Here is an 18,455-nt window from a genome sequence, read left to right as displayed (position 1 = left end):
TATATCTGAGTATACGAGAAAGTCAAGGGGAGACCACTCACGATTTTTTTTTTTTTATTTGATATTCTTTGTTAATCCCCAAGGGGAAGTTGTTTTGTCACATGACCTTTTGGGGGTCAGCCATTGGAGCAACTTTCAGGTTAAGATCCTTGCTCAAAGGCCCCACAGAGTAGGATCCCTTCTGGCAGTAACAAGATTTTCCAGATACCTGCACAAAGTTTAAGGTAAACTCTCACCAAAATACATGATGGGACCATTCAACATTAATAATAATTCTTTCCATTTATATAGCGTTTTTCTCAGTGATTGAGGAGCAACTTCAACCAACAGTAAATGTGTAGTGTCCACCTGGATGATGCAATGGCAGCCATTTTGCTCCAGTACACTTGCCATACATTAGCTGTTAGGTGGTGAGAGAAATAGCCAGTTAGAGACAGTTAGAGATAGTTAGGGAACCAGAATGACAAGACCTTGGTGGGCAATTTACCCTGGACATTGGGATACACCCTACTGTTTACGAAGGATGCCCCAGGGGTCTTTTATGAACCCAGAGAGTCAGGACCTCGGTTTTACTACTTATCTGAAAGGCTGCACCATTTTTACAGCGCAGTGTCCCTGTCACTACACTGGGGCATTGGATCCTCACACAGACCACATGGTAAGTGCCCCCTGCTGGCCTCACCAACACCTCGTTCACCAGCAACTCAAGGTTTTTTCTGGTTGGTTTCCAATCCAAGTACTGGACCCGAACCTGTTTAGCTTCAGGGGGATGACCTCTTCTAAAGTGCATGTGGTATGGCTGCTGACCTGTGCCCAATTAGTAAAGCAGAGTTCTTGTACATATTCATTACACAGCCGTCTCGTCCATTACCAAGTACCTACACACCAATTTTGATTCACTTGTATAGAGTACACCACTAATTAAAGGGAAAACTTTCTGATATTCGAGATTTTTGATGAGGAGAAGTCGCCTCTCTGAAAGCTGTATTGCATGCCTACCAAAACGGAATTCCAAACTTCAGGATATGCACAGATCAGTGTTTCCCATCCTTTGCGGTGTCACTGCCTAATTTGTGTGTTTGCGACCCAAGATTTTGTTCCTCCATCAGTGCTGGAGGCAGAGGCGATAAGATTGTCCATGCTTTTCCTCCTTGGTGAGTTGAGCACAATCGTCCGAGCGGTTTGAGGAGAGTTTGTCCAGGATCGGCTGCAATCCACCTGCCACCACTGAAAATCGAACTCAATTGTTGGAACGGCCAAGTTAGGTGAGGTTTCAGCCTGGGCCACGCACGGCTGGGTTGGGAAATCCTGGAATAGACCATGATGCACTCTGTAGATTTTCTCCAAGGAATCCATCTTTAAGTTTTGCAAACATCACCCTTGCCATGTCTTTTATGTTTTAGGATTTTATGTTTGGTGGTCTGTCAAGGATACTTAATAAGTTTTGCTCCTGTTTCTGTTTTTATACACAGGCTGCCTGAAATCGACTCAGCACTTCAGTTTCTGTCAGAAATTCTACAGCAGCTCGCAAACCAGAAGTCTACAATTGAAGAAGACATTCATTCAACATTTGACGAACTGCAAAAAACCCTGAATGTGCGCAAGAGTGTGTTACTGATGGAACTGGAAGTGACATTTGGCCTCAAACAGAAGGTAAAGCTAGTGGTTTTTAAAAACAATTATTTACCCAGTTCCCGTGCCAATTCTTAGACGTGATACTTTTCAGTGTTGGGTTGCCTTATTACTTTTCATACTTACATTGAAAGTAATCGTCCAAAGATTTGATATCGAGATTTTGATGAATCTCGATGTTTTAGTCTTCCCTGACTTTCTTGTATAAGAAGTATAGGGGAAGTATTGGAATTCTCCAAAAATTCAGTGTCGAGATTTTGATGAATCTTGACGTTTTAGACCTCCCTGACTTTCTTGTTGACGAAGTATAAGGAAAGTATTGGAATTCTTCTAAAATTCAATGTCAAGAATATTGATGAATCTCAACGTTTTAGATCACCTTGACTTTCTCGTATATGAAGTATAGGGAAAGTATTGGAATCCTCCAAAAATTCAATGTCGAGATTTTGATGAATCTCAACATGTTAGACCTCCCTGACTTTCTCATTAATGAAGTATAGGGAAATTATTGGAATCCTCCACAAATTCAATGTTGAGATTTTGGTGAATCTCAACGTTTTAGACCACCCTGACTTTCTTGTATACGAAGTATAGGGAAAGTATTGGAATCCTCAAAAAATTCAATGTCAAGATTTTGATGAATCTCGACATTTTAGACCTCCCTGACCTTCTTTTTAACAAAGTATAGGGAAATTATTGGAATCCTTCAAAAATTCAGTGTCGAGATTTTGATGAATCTCGATGTTTTAGACCTCCCTGACTTTCTCATTTACAAAGTATAGGGAAAGTATTGGAATCATCAAAAAATTAATCATCAAGATTTTGATGAATCTCGACGTTTAGTCGGGGAAGTATTGGAATCCTCCAAACATGCAATGTCGAGATTTTTATGAATCTCGATGTTTAGTCGGGGAAGTATTGGAATCTTCCAAAAATTCAATGTCGAGATTTTGATGAATCTCGATGTTTTAGACCTCCCTGACTTTTTCGTATACGAAGTATAGGGGAAGTATTGGAATCCTCCACAAATTCAGTGTCAAGATTTTGATGAATCTTGACGTTTTAGACCTCCCTGAATCTGAAAATACCATTTTTGGAATTGTGTCTGTCTGTTTGTGTGTATGTAAACGCGATAACTTGAGTACAATTTCACTTAGGTCAACCAAATTGTTTTTAAAAACTATTATTTAGCCAATAGCCGTGTCTAATCTTAGACGTGATCTTCTTCAGTGTTGGGTGGCCTTTTTACTTTTTGTACTTGCGTTGTTGCGATGAGGTGAAAATGTTGACTTCAACTTTTCTACAAATTTTCAGAATCGCTGAACATGAACACAATATGATCACGTCATAAAGAAGTCTATCTGCATTTCAGGATGGGCCTAGAGAGAGAGAGAGTAGTTGGGAGCCTGGACTGATGCAGTGCATTGCTGCACCCACCACATGACAAACCAACTCAGGATCCCAAATTAGGACTGTGCAAAAGGGGGACACCTCAGCACCACACTAGAACAGTGTGAGGTTTTTAACAGTGGCCAGACTGCCAATCCTGCCACCAACCCCCAAGTTCTCCCTGCAAGTTGGAGGCTGGATAAAATTCTATAAGAAAACAATTGTTAGTGTTTGTAAGCTTTCAGGCAAGTCGGCTGTAGTGCCAGGTTTGGTTTTGGCCTTCGACTTTGCTCCTCGTGTTTCTCTCATGTTTTGTTTGCCCGATCATTTTGCCTCTTTTGGTACTAACCTGCTTGCTCTCTCTTAAACGTTTCAGAGGTCATGTAAGCATCTCCTGGTTATTTTCCATAATCCTTGGATGTGGAATCTTATAACACCTACACCTTCAGTGATATAAAAAAAAAAACAATTGTACTGTCATAAAATCAGAAACACACTCAGGACACACATGTGGTGTTCAACTCCATTTACTTCTTCTGTTACTCCCTCGCGTTACGTAACAAAGCCAAGATCAACTATGGGGGCTGAGAAGTTCCATTAATAACGAGGTTAATCAAATCATCACAGTACTCTTAGAAATAGTCAGAATAATTCAGAATAAAAAAGCACAGTGGGAAGCTAATGGAATAGCCCACTACTGCCATAACAGCCATGTGTCATTTTGAACAGGTTTCTACCAAGTTGACATAACAAGATGGTGCTGTTTCTAGCCGTTGTTCTTGGCAGAGGAGCTCGGGCTCTTTCAGGTTGGCCTAAAGGTAGCATGCAGTGTGGCTATGCTGAAGTCCGTCCTGGTGGAGTGTGGCTGAAGTGACGCTAACAAAGGAATGTGGCTCCAGCCTGGCGGCTCCCAAGTAAATGGCAAGTCTGCTGGGCAAACACAAGGCCTGACATTTATAAACTCCTTCAGTTTTAGCACACAGTGCAGACACAGAAAGAGTACAGTGCCCTCCATGATGTTTGGGACATTTTTCCTTGATTGACCCCTCTGCGCCACAGTTTAAAAATTACAAATCAAACAATTCAGACATGATTAAAGTTCACATTACAGACTTTCATTTAAGGGTATCTGCATACATTTTGGTCACAACTTGTATAAATGACAACACATTTCAGGGCCGCTTAATGTTTGGGACGCAGCAATGGCAGGCCATATTTAGGACTTTGAGGCAGCTGCACTACCACTGTGTCCTACCACGGCGCCCTCTTATGACACAGCCAGTGTTCATGTTTGTGTTAAACAAAGTCTGTGTGTTATAATGCATTCCTCTAAGTAATCAGCTTGACTATAAATGCATCAATCACTTTGACTTTTTGTTCTTTTTTTATGTAACAGCAACCTGCTTTAACATCAGTCAACTTGATATTTGCAGGCTTTGCTGTATTAAATATACAACTTGGCTTTTAAGAACTCGTATTGGACAGTGTGACGTAGTGGTTAAGCCTTTGGACCCCAAACCCTGAGGTTGTGGGTTCAGATCCCACTACTGACACCATGTATGACCCTGAGCAAGTTACTTGACCTGCCTGTGCTCCAATTGGAAAACCAATAAGAAATGGAACTGATTGTATCATAAATGTTGTGTGATACTAGGGGGCGCTGTCGCTCCTCAAACCCCACAGACAAATGTCCAGGACTCCAAGTAAAAGTGCTAGAAATAATTTTAATTTCTTTTCCTTTTGATATTGTGCCACAGTACACCACTAACACCACCATAAGCAATAAATCAATAATCAAATACAACTAATCAATCCTCCTCTCCCAACAGCTCCGTCACTCTACCTCTCAACTCCGGCTCAGCTTGCTGGGTTTCCCATAGTCCGTGACCTGAAAGTGCTCCTGTCCTTCAGTTCATGTGATTCACTAGCACTTCCGGGTCAATTGAAGATTTCTGTTTTTCTTCAGCCCGGAAGTACTTTTGTTGTTCCGTCCCTGTGACTTGGGAGTACTTCCAGGCTATAGGGAAAATAAAAATCCCTGCGTCTCCCTGCAGCGTCACCCGATGGGTCCCACAGCACCCAGCAGGGCTGTGAAGTCAAACTCCATCTCCCATGATGCCCTGCGGGAATCCGGGGCACCTCCATGCTGCAGGGAGGACTCCATCTAGCGGCCTGGATAAGCTGCCGGTCATCTCTCACAGTTGTTAAGTTGCCTTGGATAAAGGTGTTGGCCAAATAAAGCAAATGTATTTGCGTCACGATACAACGTATTAAGTAAGTGCGCGTTAGTAGTTCATAGGCGGATGGTGCTCAAGGTGCCCCAAAACGCAAATAAAGCACAAAGTATTTTGAAATCAAAGTCATCAACGTTTATTGCAGAAAAAAATCCTATTTCAGTATTTGTTGGTGAGATAAAGAACAAAAAATCCACAAGACAAAAAAAGTGTCCTGCAGAGATGAACAATCCATAAAAATAATACGCAACAGTCAAGCAAAACAAAATAGTCGTATCCAACAAACTGGACAAATCTTTCTATTATAAAAGGAAATCCTGAGCTGAGACTTTTTCAGAGAGATAATTTCAAGTTCCACGAGACGAGACTTTTTGCCAAGAGATTTTTTTCAAGTCCCGCCCTCCTCTCAACCATTTACAACCACGGCCTGCGGTCCTCTCACCTCTCATTCATATGAATGCTTTTGCCAGACACCGTTCCTGTGCTCTCAGCTCTTATAAATTTTTTTGTTTTCTTCATTTTAATACAAGACATACAATCTATGTGTTTCCTTCGATGTAGTCCTTTTCTGGACAATAATTCTATACACTCTACATGAAATGTCAATGACTAAGTGAAGAAGAAAGGGCAGCGCGTTGAAAAGAGGCCCAAAAGTGTTGGAGAGAAAAGAATTAAAAAAAAAGAACAATAATAATCTAAGTGCAAAAATCGGAAAAAAAGGAAAGTAATAATCAGCCTGGACCAAATGGAGTTGAAAACTTAGCAGGTCCAAGTGGGGTCGGAAATAAAAGACAAAGAGTAGAAGACAAAGTAGAACGTCGTAAGAGGTTCACAAACATTGCCATGATAGACATGCAGAGCAGGTTAGAGATTATGAAAGTACTAAAATTCAAAAGTCTCTCAAAACTTATAGTAAAGATTGCATTAGTGCTAACAAACAGAAATTATTACTCGATGAAATAACGAAACAGCGAAAAGAGATCGAATATATGGACATACTGTAGGTGAAATGACAGAGGTATGTAGATATTGTTTGGCTTTAAAGTTTAAGTCGGAGACTTGTAGATCGTCTAATCCGTGTTGCCATCAGTTAAAAGTAGTGTTTCTTCCCAATGAAGAGGCGTATCCGTGTGAAATAAAAGATTTTTTCCCGTTAGAATAGCTTTTGCTATGACAATTAACAAATCACAGGGACAAACATTCAAAAAAGTCGGTTTATTTATTAGAGAGAGAGAAATGATATTCACACACGGCCAGTTATACGTTGCGTTGTCACAATGAAAGTCCAAACACGGAATCAAAATTCAATGCGATCTTGACGAAAAGTTAATTTCAAATATTGTTTTTACTGAAGTGTTACAGTAAAAGTCAGTCAGATCCTAACACAGGGTCACGGGGGTCTGCTGGAGCCAATCCCAGCCAGCACAAGGCAGGAACAAATCCCCAAGCAGGGTGCCAGCCCACCGCAGGGCAAACACACACACCCACACCAAGCACACACAAGGGATAATTTAGGATCACCAATGCACCTAACCTGCATGTCTTTAGACTGTGGGAGGAGACCCACGCCAGACACGGGGAGAACATGCAGACTCCACGCAGGGAGGACCCGGGAAGAGAACCCAGGTCTCGTTACTGCGATACCACTGCGCCACTGTGCCACCCCTTACAGTAAAAGTGTAAGTTTAAAAAGTATTTGTGTGTTAATTTCAAAACCAAACAGAACAAAAACGTAAAACTACCTCTAATGCAACATGAAAGATAATTTTCTTTCAATTTATTACGTTTTGCTATTTTTTACTTTGGTTAATTACTCGCTGTAATGTAAAATAGTTAGTTCTATTATGCATAGGTAACAATTCCCATGAAAATAACAATCTGTTTAAATTGTACATCCGCTTCTCCATACGCGAGTGGCAGAGCCGTGAAGTGGCTAGCGCATAGTGCCCGCACAGGGGTTAGCGAGCGAAGGAAGCAGGGGGCAGAGCCCCCTGGTCTGAAAAATTATGGGAAACATTCGTGCAGAGTAGTTACACGCAAGGGCTTATAAAATGTACACAGTCCAAAGCTGCCAACACAAAAATGGCAGAAAGAAAAAGGTTTTGGCTGCTACAGAGCCCTTGGACCAACTGTTCAACCTATCTCTCAACCCTGTGCTGAAGCTCTCCCAAAATCTAGGAGACACCCTGGCTTAGAAAGATTGAAAAAATAACTTTAAAACAGCAAACAGCATAAGGGGGGAAGAAATAAACTTTATAATACTCTCAACAGCACTACCTATCCTCCTCATTGACCTTTTGAACTAATGGCACGGAGCCCTTTTAAACATTTCATACCTACTCACCTAAGGCAATGGGCTCGTACCATTCTGATAGAGGTGGGGGGGGTCCACCCCCTTATCCTCACCTTGTTCCTACACATAAATTATCTTCCCTACATTTCACACATCCTCTTACGCAACAACAAAAAATAAACTCCACAATCAATTAAGGTAAAACTTCCAACCATCCCTGCACTGCGACCGCTTTCCCCGTTTCCCATTTCGTTACTCTCGACTGTCACTAAATCAGCTGCTTGCCGGCTTTTAGCAGCATAAAGGGAGTGTGAAGCCATGAAGAATGAAAACTGCCCATCAACTGACCGCTAACATGGCTAGTCCACTAAAGAAGAGGGCTCCGCCAAGCCGGTAAGTGAAGGCATTACATAAAATCTAATATTTACCGGAATGTTGCTGTGGTCGGGCGGTGGAAGGGCAGACTGGAAACGGTTGAAATGTTGGGATGCCAGCTGGATCGGTATCCTTCAATAAGGGCGCGCACAAAAAGGCGAGCTTCGAAAGGGCGACCTCAATTGTGCGCAGCGAATAAAGGCGTTCGTAGATAATTTAGATAATAGATAGATAATAATAGTAGATAATAATAAAATATCTATGTGACATTGCACATAATCTACAGCTTCAAGTGTAACACAACAATGAGTAAGAGCAGAAAACAACGAAATATAGAGAGCTTTAGAAATAGTTCGTTAGAAGTTCATGCATTAATTAATTGGATGTTTTAATATTCTTGCTTTCGCCTTTTTATACGTCCAATCATTGCCTTTATCTAATAAATTTTCTGTAATTTATTGTGTTTGCCTTTATTCGCCGCGCCCAATTGAGGTCGCCCTTTTCAAGCTCGCCTTTATTTACGCGCGCCTTTATTCGCCACGCCCAATTGAGGTTGCCCTTTTCAAGCTCGCCTCTTTGTGCGCGCCCTTATTGAATAGAACCAACTGGGTCTTCCCTTTTAATCGTCGTGAGATGAAACAAGCAAAAATGAAAAGATAACAATAAACCGTGCCAATGCGCTAGTCCCGATCAGGGATTCCTCCTTTTTAAAGGACTTTTGAGAGTCACATGCTCCGCCATGCGGCTTGTTTGGGTCTTCTGGCAAAAGATGCCCTTTCCTTAGTCGGCGCTTCTTTTATAACGAAACTTTCGGAAGGGGTGGGGTTAAGTGCCCTTACTGGGCAGCTTCTCAGAGCTGTGAGGGAAGAAGAACAACAGAACAAAGTCGGCAGTAGTCCGCCTTTAGTCTCGGTGGGTATTGCATACCTTTTTCCGGCCCTTAGAGGAGTCCTCCGACACCCATGCACTAACATTGAGTGTCTTATGCAAATTCATTTAATGTTACGAATCTTTTAGCACTGCAGCAGTCATCTCTATACTGTGGGCTAAATACCGACTGCTGCTGGTTCTTCTGTCGCCCCGCACCGGCAAAAGACCCTTTACAGTAGTGTGATACACACCTTATGCTTTCAATTTGCAAAAAAATAAAAAGAAAACTTTTTTGTGAGGACCAAGTAACCTCACGTTTCCCACGAAACAGAAAATTCACATGAACACAACAAAGTGGGATGGCGATACATCACAAGTGGTAGTTTAGAAAATTCCCTGGGCATGTCAATGCAGCAATGGAATCTTATAACCCTTAGAAATTGTCACTTTATTCAAATATAATGAAGATGGTAATAATAAAAAAAAACAAAGGGACTTTTTATTTTGCATGGTGAAATGTGACAATGGTTTATTTTGCTAAGAATATCTTTACCTGATGAAAAGGTTTACAGTTTTCTTGAAGATGTTAATGCCCATGGGGGGGGGCTGGGTGGTCTTGTGGCCCCAGGGCCCCTGCAGATTTTATTTTTTTCCTTTTTTTTCTGTCTTCCTGGCCATCAGACCTTACTTTATTCTTTGTTACTTAGTATTGCCTAATCTTATTTTTATATTTTTATTTCTTCATTTTGTAGAGCACTTTGAGTGACATCATCTGTATGAAAATGTGCTATAGAAACAAATGTTGTTAAGATTAATGGCATTGTTTGATACATTTCAATATTAAACAGTAACATCTATGGAAAACATGCCCTCGATTCCCCTGCTTGAAATGCCTGCCCTTCTTTAATCGTACTAAGCAGGATGTTATGGGAGTAGCTCCCCTCCTTGCCCACACCCATACCATATCTCAGTCACACTTCTGTTACCTACACAGTGAGATCTGCTTTTCCTTCTGCGAGTGCCTCTGATTGTTGGTTCCTCAGTTCCTATCAGATATTAGCCACAACATCTGGACAAATGTGTTGGACCCCTTATTGGTGGCTCTGAGGCTAGGGATCTGCACTGGCAATCGGAAGGTTGCTGGTTCCAATCCCGTAAATGCCAAAAGGGACTCTGCTGTGTTGGGCCCTTCAGCAAGGCTCTTAACCAGCAATTGCTGAGCGCTTTGAGTAGTGAGAAAAGCGCTATATAAATGCAAAGAATTATTATTATTAAGAATTATTGATAAAGTGCCATCTGCCTCCTGAAAAGTGAGGAAATGAAAAGCAATTGTCCCCAGATGTCCCAGCATGGCTTTGACATGTCACAAGACATCAAGTGACAAAGGAGATCAAGTGTTGCTTATTCTGCAAAGACATTCTAAAATGGCCTGGACACATTTGTTGGTACTCCTAGGACAAAATTCTATATAATCAGATTCAAGTAATTGTTCACACTAGCTGTTTTCTTGAATTTTTGTATCACACACGTCTCCAGTCGTGCAGTCAGTCTTTCAACCGACTTTAATGGAGACAAGTCGTCCCTCTGCTGTTTGGTGTCATCATGTGTCCCACATTGAACGTGGACCAGAGAAAGCAAAGGGAGAGAGTCGTCTGAGGAGATCAGAAAGAAAATGATAGACCAGCATGTTAAAGGCAAAGGCTAGAAGACCACCATCTCCAAGCAGCTTGATGTTCCAGTTACAAACATTTCTTAAGAACTTTTAAGGTCCATAGGATTGTAGCCAACCTCCCTGAATGCGATTGCAAAATGAAAATCAACCCTTCTACATGTGTTTTGTGGACTTAGAAAAGGCATTCGACCGTGTCCCTCGGGGAATCCTGTGGGGGGTACTCCGAGAGTATGGGGTACCGGCCCCCCTGATAAGGGCTGTTCAGTCCCTGTACGATCGGTGCCAGAGCTTGGTCCGCATTGCCGGCAGTAAGTCGAACCCGTTTCCAGTGAGAGTTGGACTCCGCCAGGGCTGCCCTTTGTCACCGATTCTGTTCATAACTTTTATGGACAGAATTTCTAGGCGCAGCCAGGGTGTTGAGGGGGTCCGGTTTGGTGGGCTCAGGATTGGGTCACTGCTTTTTGCAGATGATGTTGTCCTGTTTGCTTCATCAGGCCGTGATCTTCAGCTCTCTCTGGTTCGGTTCGCAGCCGAGTGTGAAGCGGCTGGGATGAGAATCAGCACCTCCAAATCTGAGACCATGGTCCTCAGCGGAAAAGGGTGGAGTGCCCTCTCAGGGTTGGTAGCGAGATCCTGCCCCAAGTGGAGGAGTTCAAGTATCTCGGGGTCTTGTTCACGAGTGAGGGAAGAAAGGAGCGTGAGATCGACAGGCGGATCAGTGCGGCATCCGCAGTAATGCGGGGCTCTGCATCGGTCTGTCGTGGTGAAAAAGGAGCTGAGCCGCAAGGCGAAGCTCTCAATTTACCAGTCGATCTATGTTCCTACCCTCACCTATGGTCATGAGCTATGGGTAGTGACCGAAAGAACGAGATCGCGAATACAAGCGGCTGAAATGAGTTTCCTCCGCAGGGTGTCTGGGCTTTCCCTTAAAGATAGGGTGAGAAGCTCAGTCATCCGGGAGGAGCTCCGAGTAGAGCCGCTGCTCCTCCGCATCGAGAGGAGTCAGATGAGGTGGCTCGGGCATCTGATCAGGATGCCTCCTGGACGCCTCCCTGGTGAGGTGTTCCGGGCACGTCTAAACGGGAGGAGGCCCCGGGGAAGACCCAGGACACACTGGAGGGACTATGTCTCTTGACTGGCCTGGGAACGCCTTGGGATTCTCCCGGAAGAGCTAGAAGAAGTGGCCGGGGAGAGGGAAGTCTGGGCATCTCTGCTCAAGCTGCTGCCCCCGCGACCCGACCTCGGATAAGCGGGAGACAATGGATGGATGGATGGACCCCAGAATGGGAAGAAGGATAACAACGGTAGACAAAAAGCAGAGGATAACTTCCAAAGAGATACAAGCTGAACTCCAAGTTGTGGGATCTTCTTTTCTCATGGAGGCATAATGGCCTCCTGGCTGGTCAAGGGACCTACCTGGACTGACCCTTTCCGGGATGTCAGCATCTCCACTCTGTCATTGGCACCTTCTTATCATCTCTTGGTTGAGGCAGTGAATGTCCTGCTTTTCTTTCTATCCCAGTATTAGTTTGGCTTCCTGGCCGGGTAAGGAAGCTTGAACCATTCTAATTGGGTTGCCAGCCCATGCTTGCCATCCTTTACACTCCGGTGATCTTATTTTCTGATGTGTCCCCTTCCAGCACATTTCATGCTATGCTGCCACCTCGCATTGCTCACTTCTGGTTTGATCCAAGCCCAGGGTGGTTACTGAGGTTGCCAGTGGCCAATGGATTTAAGCAGAGGAGCGGTTCTTGTAAATTCTGCTCTTTAAATGCTTGATCATCTCTTGATTGTCTCTTATTCCCCCTTTTCTGCACAGCTTCTCTGGAATGCTCATCCCCTTCTGACAGCAGCTCTCTACAGGTTCATGTGGCTCATGGTTCGGAAGAATAAAGTGACAAACAAGCATCTGTTATCTTGTATTTCACATTTGCATTATGAAGCACTTATAAATATTTAAAAGTATTACATATACAGTGTTTTTTACATTTGATTCAGAGACAGGATTTGAGAAACGCACTAAATGTTACACAGTAGATTAGATGCAGGCATCGATCTGGAAGCCTTGCAGTTTGATACTTCTGCACTGCGCTAACGCCATAGGCCGGTGAAGGCAGTTTATACTTCTGTGCCACACCACGCTGCAGGCACATGCCTGAACACTAGTTGGCAGTGTTTGTAGCACCCAAGAATGAAAAGGTGGCCATTTTTTGCCTTCCAGGATCGCCGCTCCTCTTGCTGCACATTTTCTTCCATAAGGTAAATGTATTTGACCCTTTCATTTTTCCACTTTTCCATACATTCGTCAGCTTCCAAACCGATTTTTCGCACCATGAATGGGCCACCGTCTGATTGTCTTTGTTGTCCTATGAAGTCGTGACTGTCTTATCGATGTGACGATGATGCCGTGTAATGGTCCGGATTGGCTCTATGCTCCCTGATTGCTTCCAGGAGCCTCTTTTAACATATCTGAGGATGAGCTGGACAGATGAGGGCACACACAATCAATCAGCAAGGGGTTGGTGGAAACCGAAAAACCAAACAAATGTGCCCACTGATAGCACGTTGCTTCACCCACCACATGATGAACCACCTGGATTGGGACCCATGTGCAGTGGGTGACACCTCAGTGTCCAGAATGCAGTGCATCAAAGATCATTAGACATATACAGTGATCCCTCGCTATATCGCGCTTTGCCCTTCGCGGCTTTACTCTATCGCGGATTTTATATGTAAGCATATTTAAATATATATCGCGGATTTTTTGCTGGTTCGCGGATTTCTGCGGACAATGGGTCTTTTAATTTCTGGTACATGCTTCCTCAGTTGGTTTGCCCAGTTGATTTCATACAAGGGACGCTATTGGCAGATGGCTGAGAAGCTACCCAACTTACTTTTCTCTCCTTCTTGCGCTGACTTTCTCTGATCCTGATGTAGGGGGTGTGAGCAGGGGGGCTGTTCGCACACCTAGACGATACAGACGCTCGTCTAAAAATGCTGAAAGATTATCTTCACGTTGGCTACCTTCTGTGCAGCTGCTTCGTGAAGCGACATGCTGCACGGAGCTTCGCATACTTAAAAGCTCGAAGGGCACGTATTGATTTTTTTTATCTCTCTCTCTCTGTCTCTCTCTGCTCCTGACGGAGGGGGTGTGAGCTGCCACCTTCAACAGCTTTGTTACCAAACTGACCAATCAGAGTCATAGGTGTCTGTGTGGGGTCCTCATTGACACAATGTCTAGTTGCATTTTTGATGAGGTGTGTGTCAGGCTCTGCCGTAACTACACTGTAGGTTGCATGAGCTAGCAGGGGTGTCTAACTCCGGTCCTGGTGGGCCGCAGTGGTGGCAGGTTTTCATTCTAACCATCTTCTTCATTAGTGACCAGTTGACGCTAAATAACTTCTTTTGCCTTCATTTTAATGGACTTGACTCGACTCGGACCCCTAAATTGTTTCTTTTTTCCTTAATTAGCAGCCAAACAATAATGAGATACAAAATGAGCTGCCACACGACCAGCTCACCTGTGCCCCTCACACAGTATTTGAAATTAAAGAAGGGTGAAGGTCTCAGGTCACCAAAACATCTTGACCGTGTTCTTAGTAAAAAAAAAAAAAAAAAAAAGAAAATTAACAGTTTTGGAAATGTCGGCTGTGGCAGAATAAGGGCAGCAACAAGCCATGGAATTAAATAACAGGGTTAATTAACAATAAGAGTGGGATTCTAATTAAGAAATTGGCTGGAGTTGAAGTGGTTGGAGTTTGGAGCCCCGACTTAGCTGCTCACGTCTCATTTTTGTTTGGCTGACATTTAAATGAAGAAAAGAATCAATTCAGAGGAGTGAATCCTTACAAACAGGGCTATTAAAATGAAGGGAAAAGAAGTTTATTGGCCGTGAAAACTTCTCAGTGATTAGGAAAAGAGTTAGAATGAAAACCTGCAACCATTGCAGCCCTCCAAGATCGGAGTTGGACACCTCTGGGCTGTGGTGTAACTACCATGTATGCTCAACACTTAAGTATCAATCAGCCTTTAAATTCCATGATTTTGGGCAGTAGGCCCCGCTACCAGTCATACTGTGGTGTATTCTTATTAATCTCAATGTGATGTTAGTCTGTCTGTTTCCTGACTGTTTTCCAGGTTCTCCAAGCCCAGTTGGACACCTTGCTGCAAGGTCAGGAAAGCATCAAGAGCAGCTGTAACTTCACAGAGCAGGCCTTGAGTCACGGATCAGAGACGGAGGTCTTGCTTGTCAAGAAGCAGATGAGCGAACGTCTCAATGAGCTGGCTGTTCAGGAATACCCGCTACAACCTGAGGAGAACGACCAGCTGGATTTTCTGATTGAAACAGAGGGCCTTAAGAAGTCTATTCACAATCTGGGTACTATCATCACAACCAACGCTGTCGCCTATGAGACAGTGGCCACTGGGGATGGCCTGAGACAATGCGTGGTGGGCCACCCGACGTCTGTTACCATCACCACCAAAGATAAAGATGGGGAATTGTGCAAGACGGGGAATGCTAGCCTTACAGCAGAGATCTTTACTCCTGATGGCAGTGTAGCAGATGGGGAAATCTTGGACAACAAGAACGGCACTTACGAGTTTCTCTATACAATACAAAAGGAGGGCGATTTCACTTTGTCTTTAAGACTGTATGATCAGCACATTAAGGGCAGTCCGTTCAAACTGAAGGTTATCAAGTCAGCTGATGTATCACCCACCACTGATGGGGTGAAGAAGAGAGTCAAGTCCCCTGGGAGTGGCCATGTGAAGCAGAAGGCAGTGAAAAGGCCAGCCAGCATGTACAGCACAGGGAAGAGGAAAGAGAACCCCATTGAAGACGACCTCATCTTCAGAGTCGGTAAGTGCTGCCTGTGCCCTAGCTATAAAATAAATTGAAACTACAACACATTAAAATAAGTACCTGCATATATCTATATGTATACATACTGGCTGTGTTACCTGGCAAAGACAAGTTAAAATCTAAGTAAGTAGGCCTTAATGATCCTGTTTGGGGTGCACCATCTGTTAGAAAGTATTTTGCAATGCATCTAGTAATAAAATACATAACATTTGTCATTCCAATGAATAGCAAAATGCAAACATTTATAGTAAGAAAATGCATGAATGTTTGTGATGTTTTTGATGTGCCAGCTGTTGGAATTACAAATGCTTTGCATATGTCCCTGTTATATGCCATTTGGTATGAGATTCATAAAAGCAGTGTTAATAGTTTTTGATGTGCCATCTGTTGGAATGACAAATGCAATGCATATCTCCAGGTTATATACCATTTGGTGTGGGATTCATGAAAGCAGTGTTAATTTTTGTGATGCACCATCTGTTGGAATGACAAATGCATTGCATTTTTTAACTAAATATTACATAATGTGCCATCTGTTGGAATGACAAATGCAATGCATATCTCCAGGTTATATACCATTTGGTATGGGATTCATAAAAGCAGTGTTAATGTTTGTGATGTGCCATCTGTTGGAATGACAAATGCATCACATTTTATAACTAAGTATTACGTAATGTGCCATCTGTTGGATTGTCCAATGCAGTGCAAACCCCACATTTATATTAAAATTTGGAATGGCATTCATAAAAACAGTGTTAATGTTTGTGATGTGCCATCTGTTGGAAAGACAAATGCAATGCATGCACGTCCATGTTCAATGTCATTTGGTGGGAGACATTTAAAATCAGGGTTAATGTTTTTTATGCACCATATCTTAGAATGACAGAGCCATATAACAACTGGATGGACGTACAGACAATTATCCTTTATTAAGGTGGCTACTGTATACATATTGTGCAAACACATTTGCTACTTCAATGCACAGTTTAACTCACACCAGTGTTCTCCAGCACAAGTCTATTTTCATCATCATCATCATCGTACAGCACCAGTTTCACACTTGTAATGCAAAGGGTCTGTTCACTTTCATGTCCTTCTGAATTTTACCAGTAGATAGGATGGCAAAGATTTAGGCAATGTCCACACTGCTGCATGTTCAGTTTTATAATGTACTTAGGTCAGTAGAATTTTTTAGTTTTTTATTTTTTGATTCATTTGCAAAAATTCCTAAAGTTGTTTTTTTTCTCTTTTGTCGTTCTGGGTTGCTGCTACGGGGAAAAAAATGAAATGATTTTAGGAAAAGATAACAAAATGTGAATGAAGTGAAGGGGTCTAAATACTTTATTAAGGCGTTGTAGATTTGAAAACAAAAAATGTCCTTTCATTTTCTGACCCGCTTAATCTAGACTCGGGTTGTGTCGGGGTGCTGGAGCCAATCCCAGCTAGCAAAGGGCGCAAGGCAGGAACAAATCTTGCTTCTTGAATTCTTTTGTCCAGAGTCCCATCCAGTGTTTACACTCCTGACCCCTCCCTATAACCCGCCGATGTTAAGACTAAAGACCCCATAAGCATATGCGTGTCCCTGCTTAATGTATTTAGATTTCCACGGTTAGGCACCAGGCATGTGCTACAGATATGAAAGGTTCAAAATCCAGTAAGGCTGTGTAATGTCATCCATCTTCACCTTGACAGGTACCAAGGGAAGAAACAAAGGCGAGTTTACCAACCTCCAAGGCGTGGCCGCTTCCACTGTTGGCAAGATCCTCATTGCAGATAGCAATAATCAGTGTGTGCAGGTAAGGAAGCATTTGGATTCTGCTGGAAATGATCCATCTTGGAACTGTCACAGACTCCTGAAATAGCTTGGAAACCATTCCAGGACTTCTTAAAATAACTAGAAAGTAAACAGACTCGGCAAAATTAGAGTATTGTAGCTCTGGGCGCTGTTTTATCTATATGACATCTTTGCCTCTATTATATTTTTTTATCTGCTGTATAAACAGACATTGTAACTGGTAGGCGAATTGTGTGGGTGGGGGATTTTGCAAGCTTCTGGTAACAATAGTTAAGTATACTGTTTTCAAAAATAGGCAGTGCTGCAAGTGGCAGCACACAATGGTGAAAAGAGTGCAGCTTTAAAATTACCATAACAGCTAGACCATGACCTTCATTGGTCAGCCTCACCCCTGGCAGCCAGACCCCAAAACTCAACAGGCAGGCTTCAAGGCCTACTCAGACCCAAAACATCAGGTGCAGCCTTTTACCAGTTCAAAATTATTATCAAAAACAGTTTTCAAGGGAGGGAGAAAAACCCAAGGTGGTGATAAAGGAGAGATACTAAGAAACAGTGGTGGCCATTAGAAAAGAGTACCATGGGGGGGACTTACCTCCATCTTCAAAGAAGGCAGTCAGAGTACCCAGACGAGAATTCAGAATGTTTTTTGGTTAGTGGCTGCATCAGGGCCTGGTTAAATCACCGTCATAGAACCCACTATGAATTCTTCATTGTACCAGAGGGTGCTGGAGGATAATGTGAGACTATCTGTCAGAGCATTGAAGAGTACAATAGAAGAAACTTCCCTCCATCTTCAAAGAAAGCAGTCATGGAGCCCAGATGAGAATGCAGAACAGAGTTACGCACAAATGTCTCTGCTCGTGGAGTAAGCAATTAATTAAACAATTCATTTGATTTTATACTTTTTACTGATTAAGTCACCTCATTGAATACATCATGTCATCTGACTCTTAATATGCAGAACTTTATCGCCTCCTCCAATCAACTAAAGCCACCATTAATTTCTGGCTTATGCCAATTCTCCCTTTATTCTGAACACCGCTTTGTTAAGAGGGGGTTAAGCGGATTGTCCTATTGATCTTAGTACCACTTTATCTCTGCTTTCTGAAAAGCTACAGGGTGTCCCACTTGGGAGTACAACTTTAAAAATGCGAATTACTCGCGAACGCGTGAACGTAAAGGCGAGCTGTAAGAACTGAACATACCTGTATTTAGTGGAAAACAAGTCCACATTACAAAAGGTGCTGAAAATGTCCTCCCCCAACGTCTGCGCACAAGGAAACGCGACGCTCCATATTTGAGAATGTCCTCTGCAACATGTCACTGTCGAT

At 42.9% G+C, this 18,455-nt stretch overlaps 1 protein-coding gene across 7 annotated transcripts in view; it reads left to right on the top strand.

Annotated features, from left to right (window-relative positions):
* trim2a (tripartite motif containing 2a) overlaps positions 1–18,455 on the top strand; it is a 193,061-nt gene that overhangs the window by 148,017 nt on the left and 26,589 nt on the right. For all 7 annotated transcript variants that reach the window (XM_028802681.2, XM_051928161.1, XM_028802680.2 and 4 more), the window contains exons 5-7: positions 1,473–1,653; positions 14,603–15,326; positions 17,022–17,125. In XM_028802681.2, coding sequence (XP_028658514.1) covers positions 1,473–1,653; positions 14,603–15,326; positions 17,022–17,125 — 1,009 coding nt within the window. The remainder of the gene's footprint in view (positions 1–1,472; positions 1,654–14,602; positions 15,327–17,021; positions 17,126–18,455) is intronic.

This window comes from Erpetoichthys calabaricus, chromosome 5, assembly GCF_900747795.2.
Source record: "Erpetoichthys calabaricus chromosome 5, fErpCal1.3, whole genome shotgun sequence".
NCBI classification, from domain to species: Eukaryota; Metazoa; Chordata; class Cladistia; order Polypteriformes; family Polypteridae; genus Erpetoichthys; species Erpetoichthys calabaricus.
The sequence above is the reverse complement of the archived record's forward strand: the minus strand, read 5'-3'. Positions and strand labels throughout refer to the sequence as shown.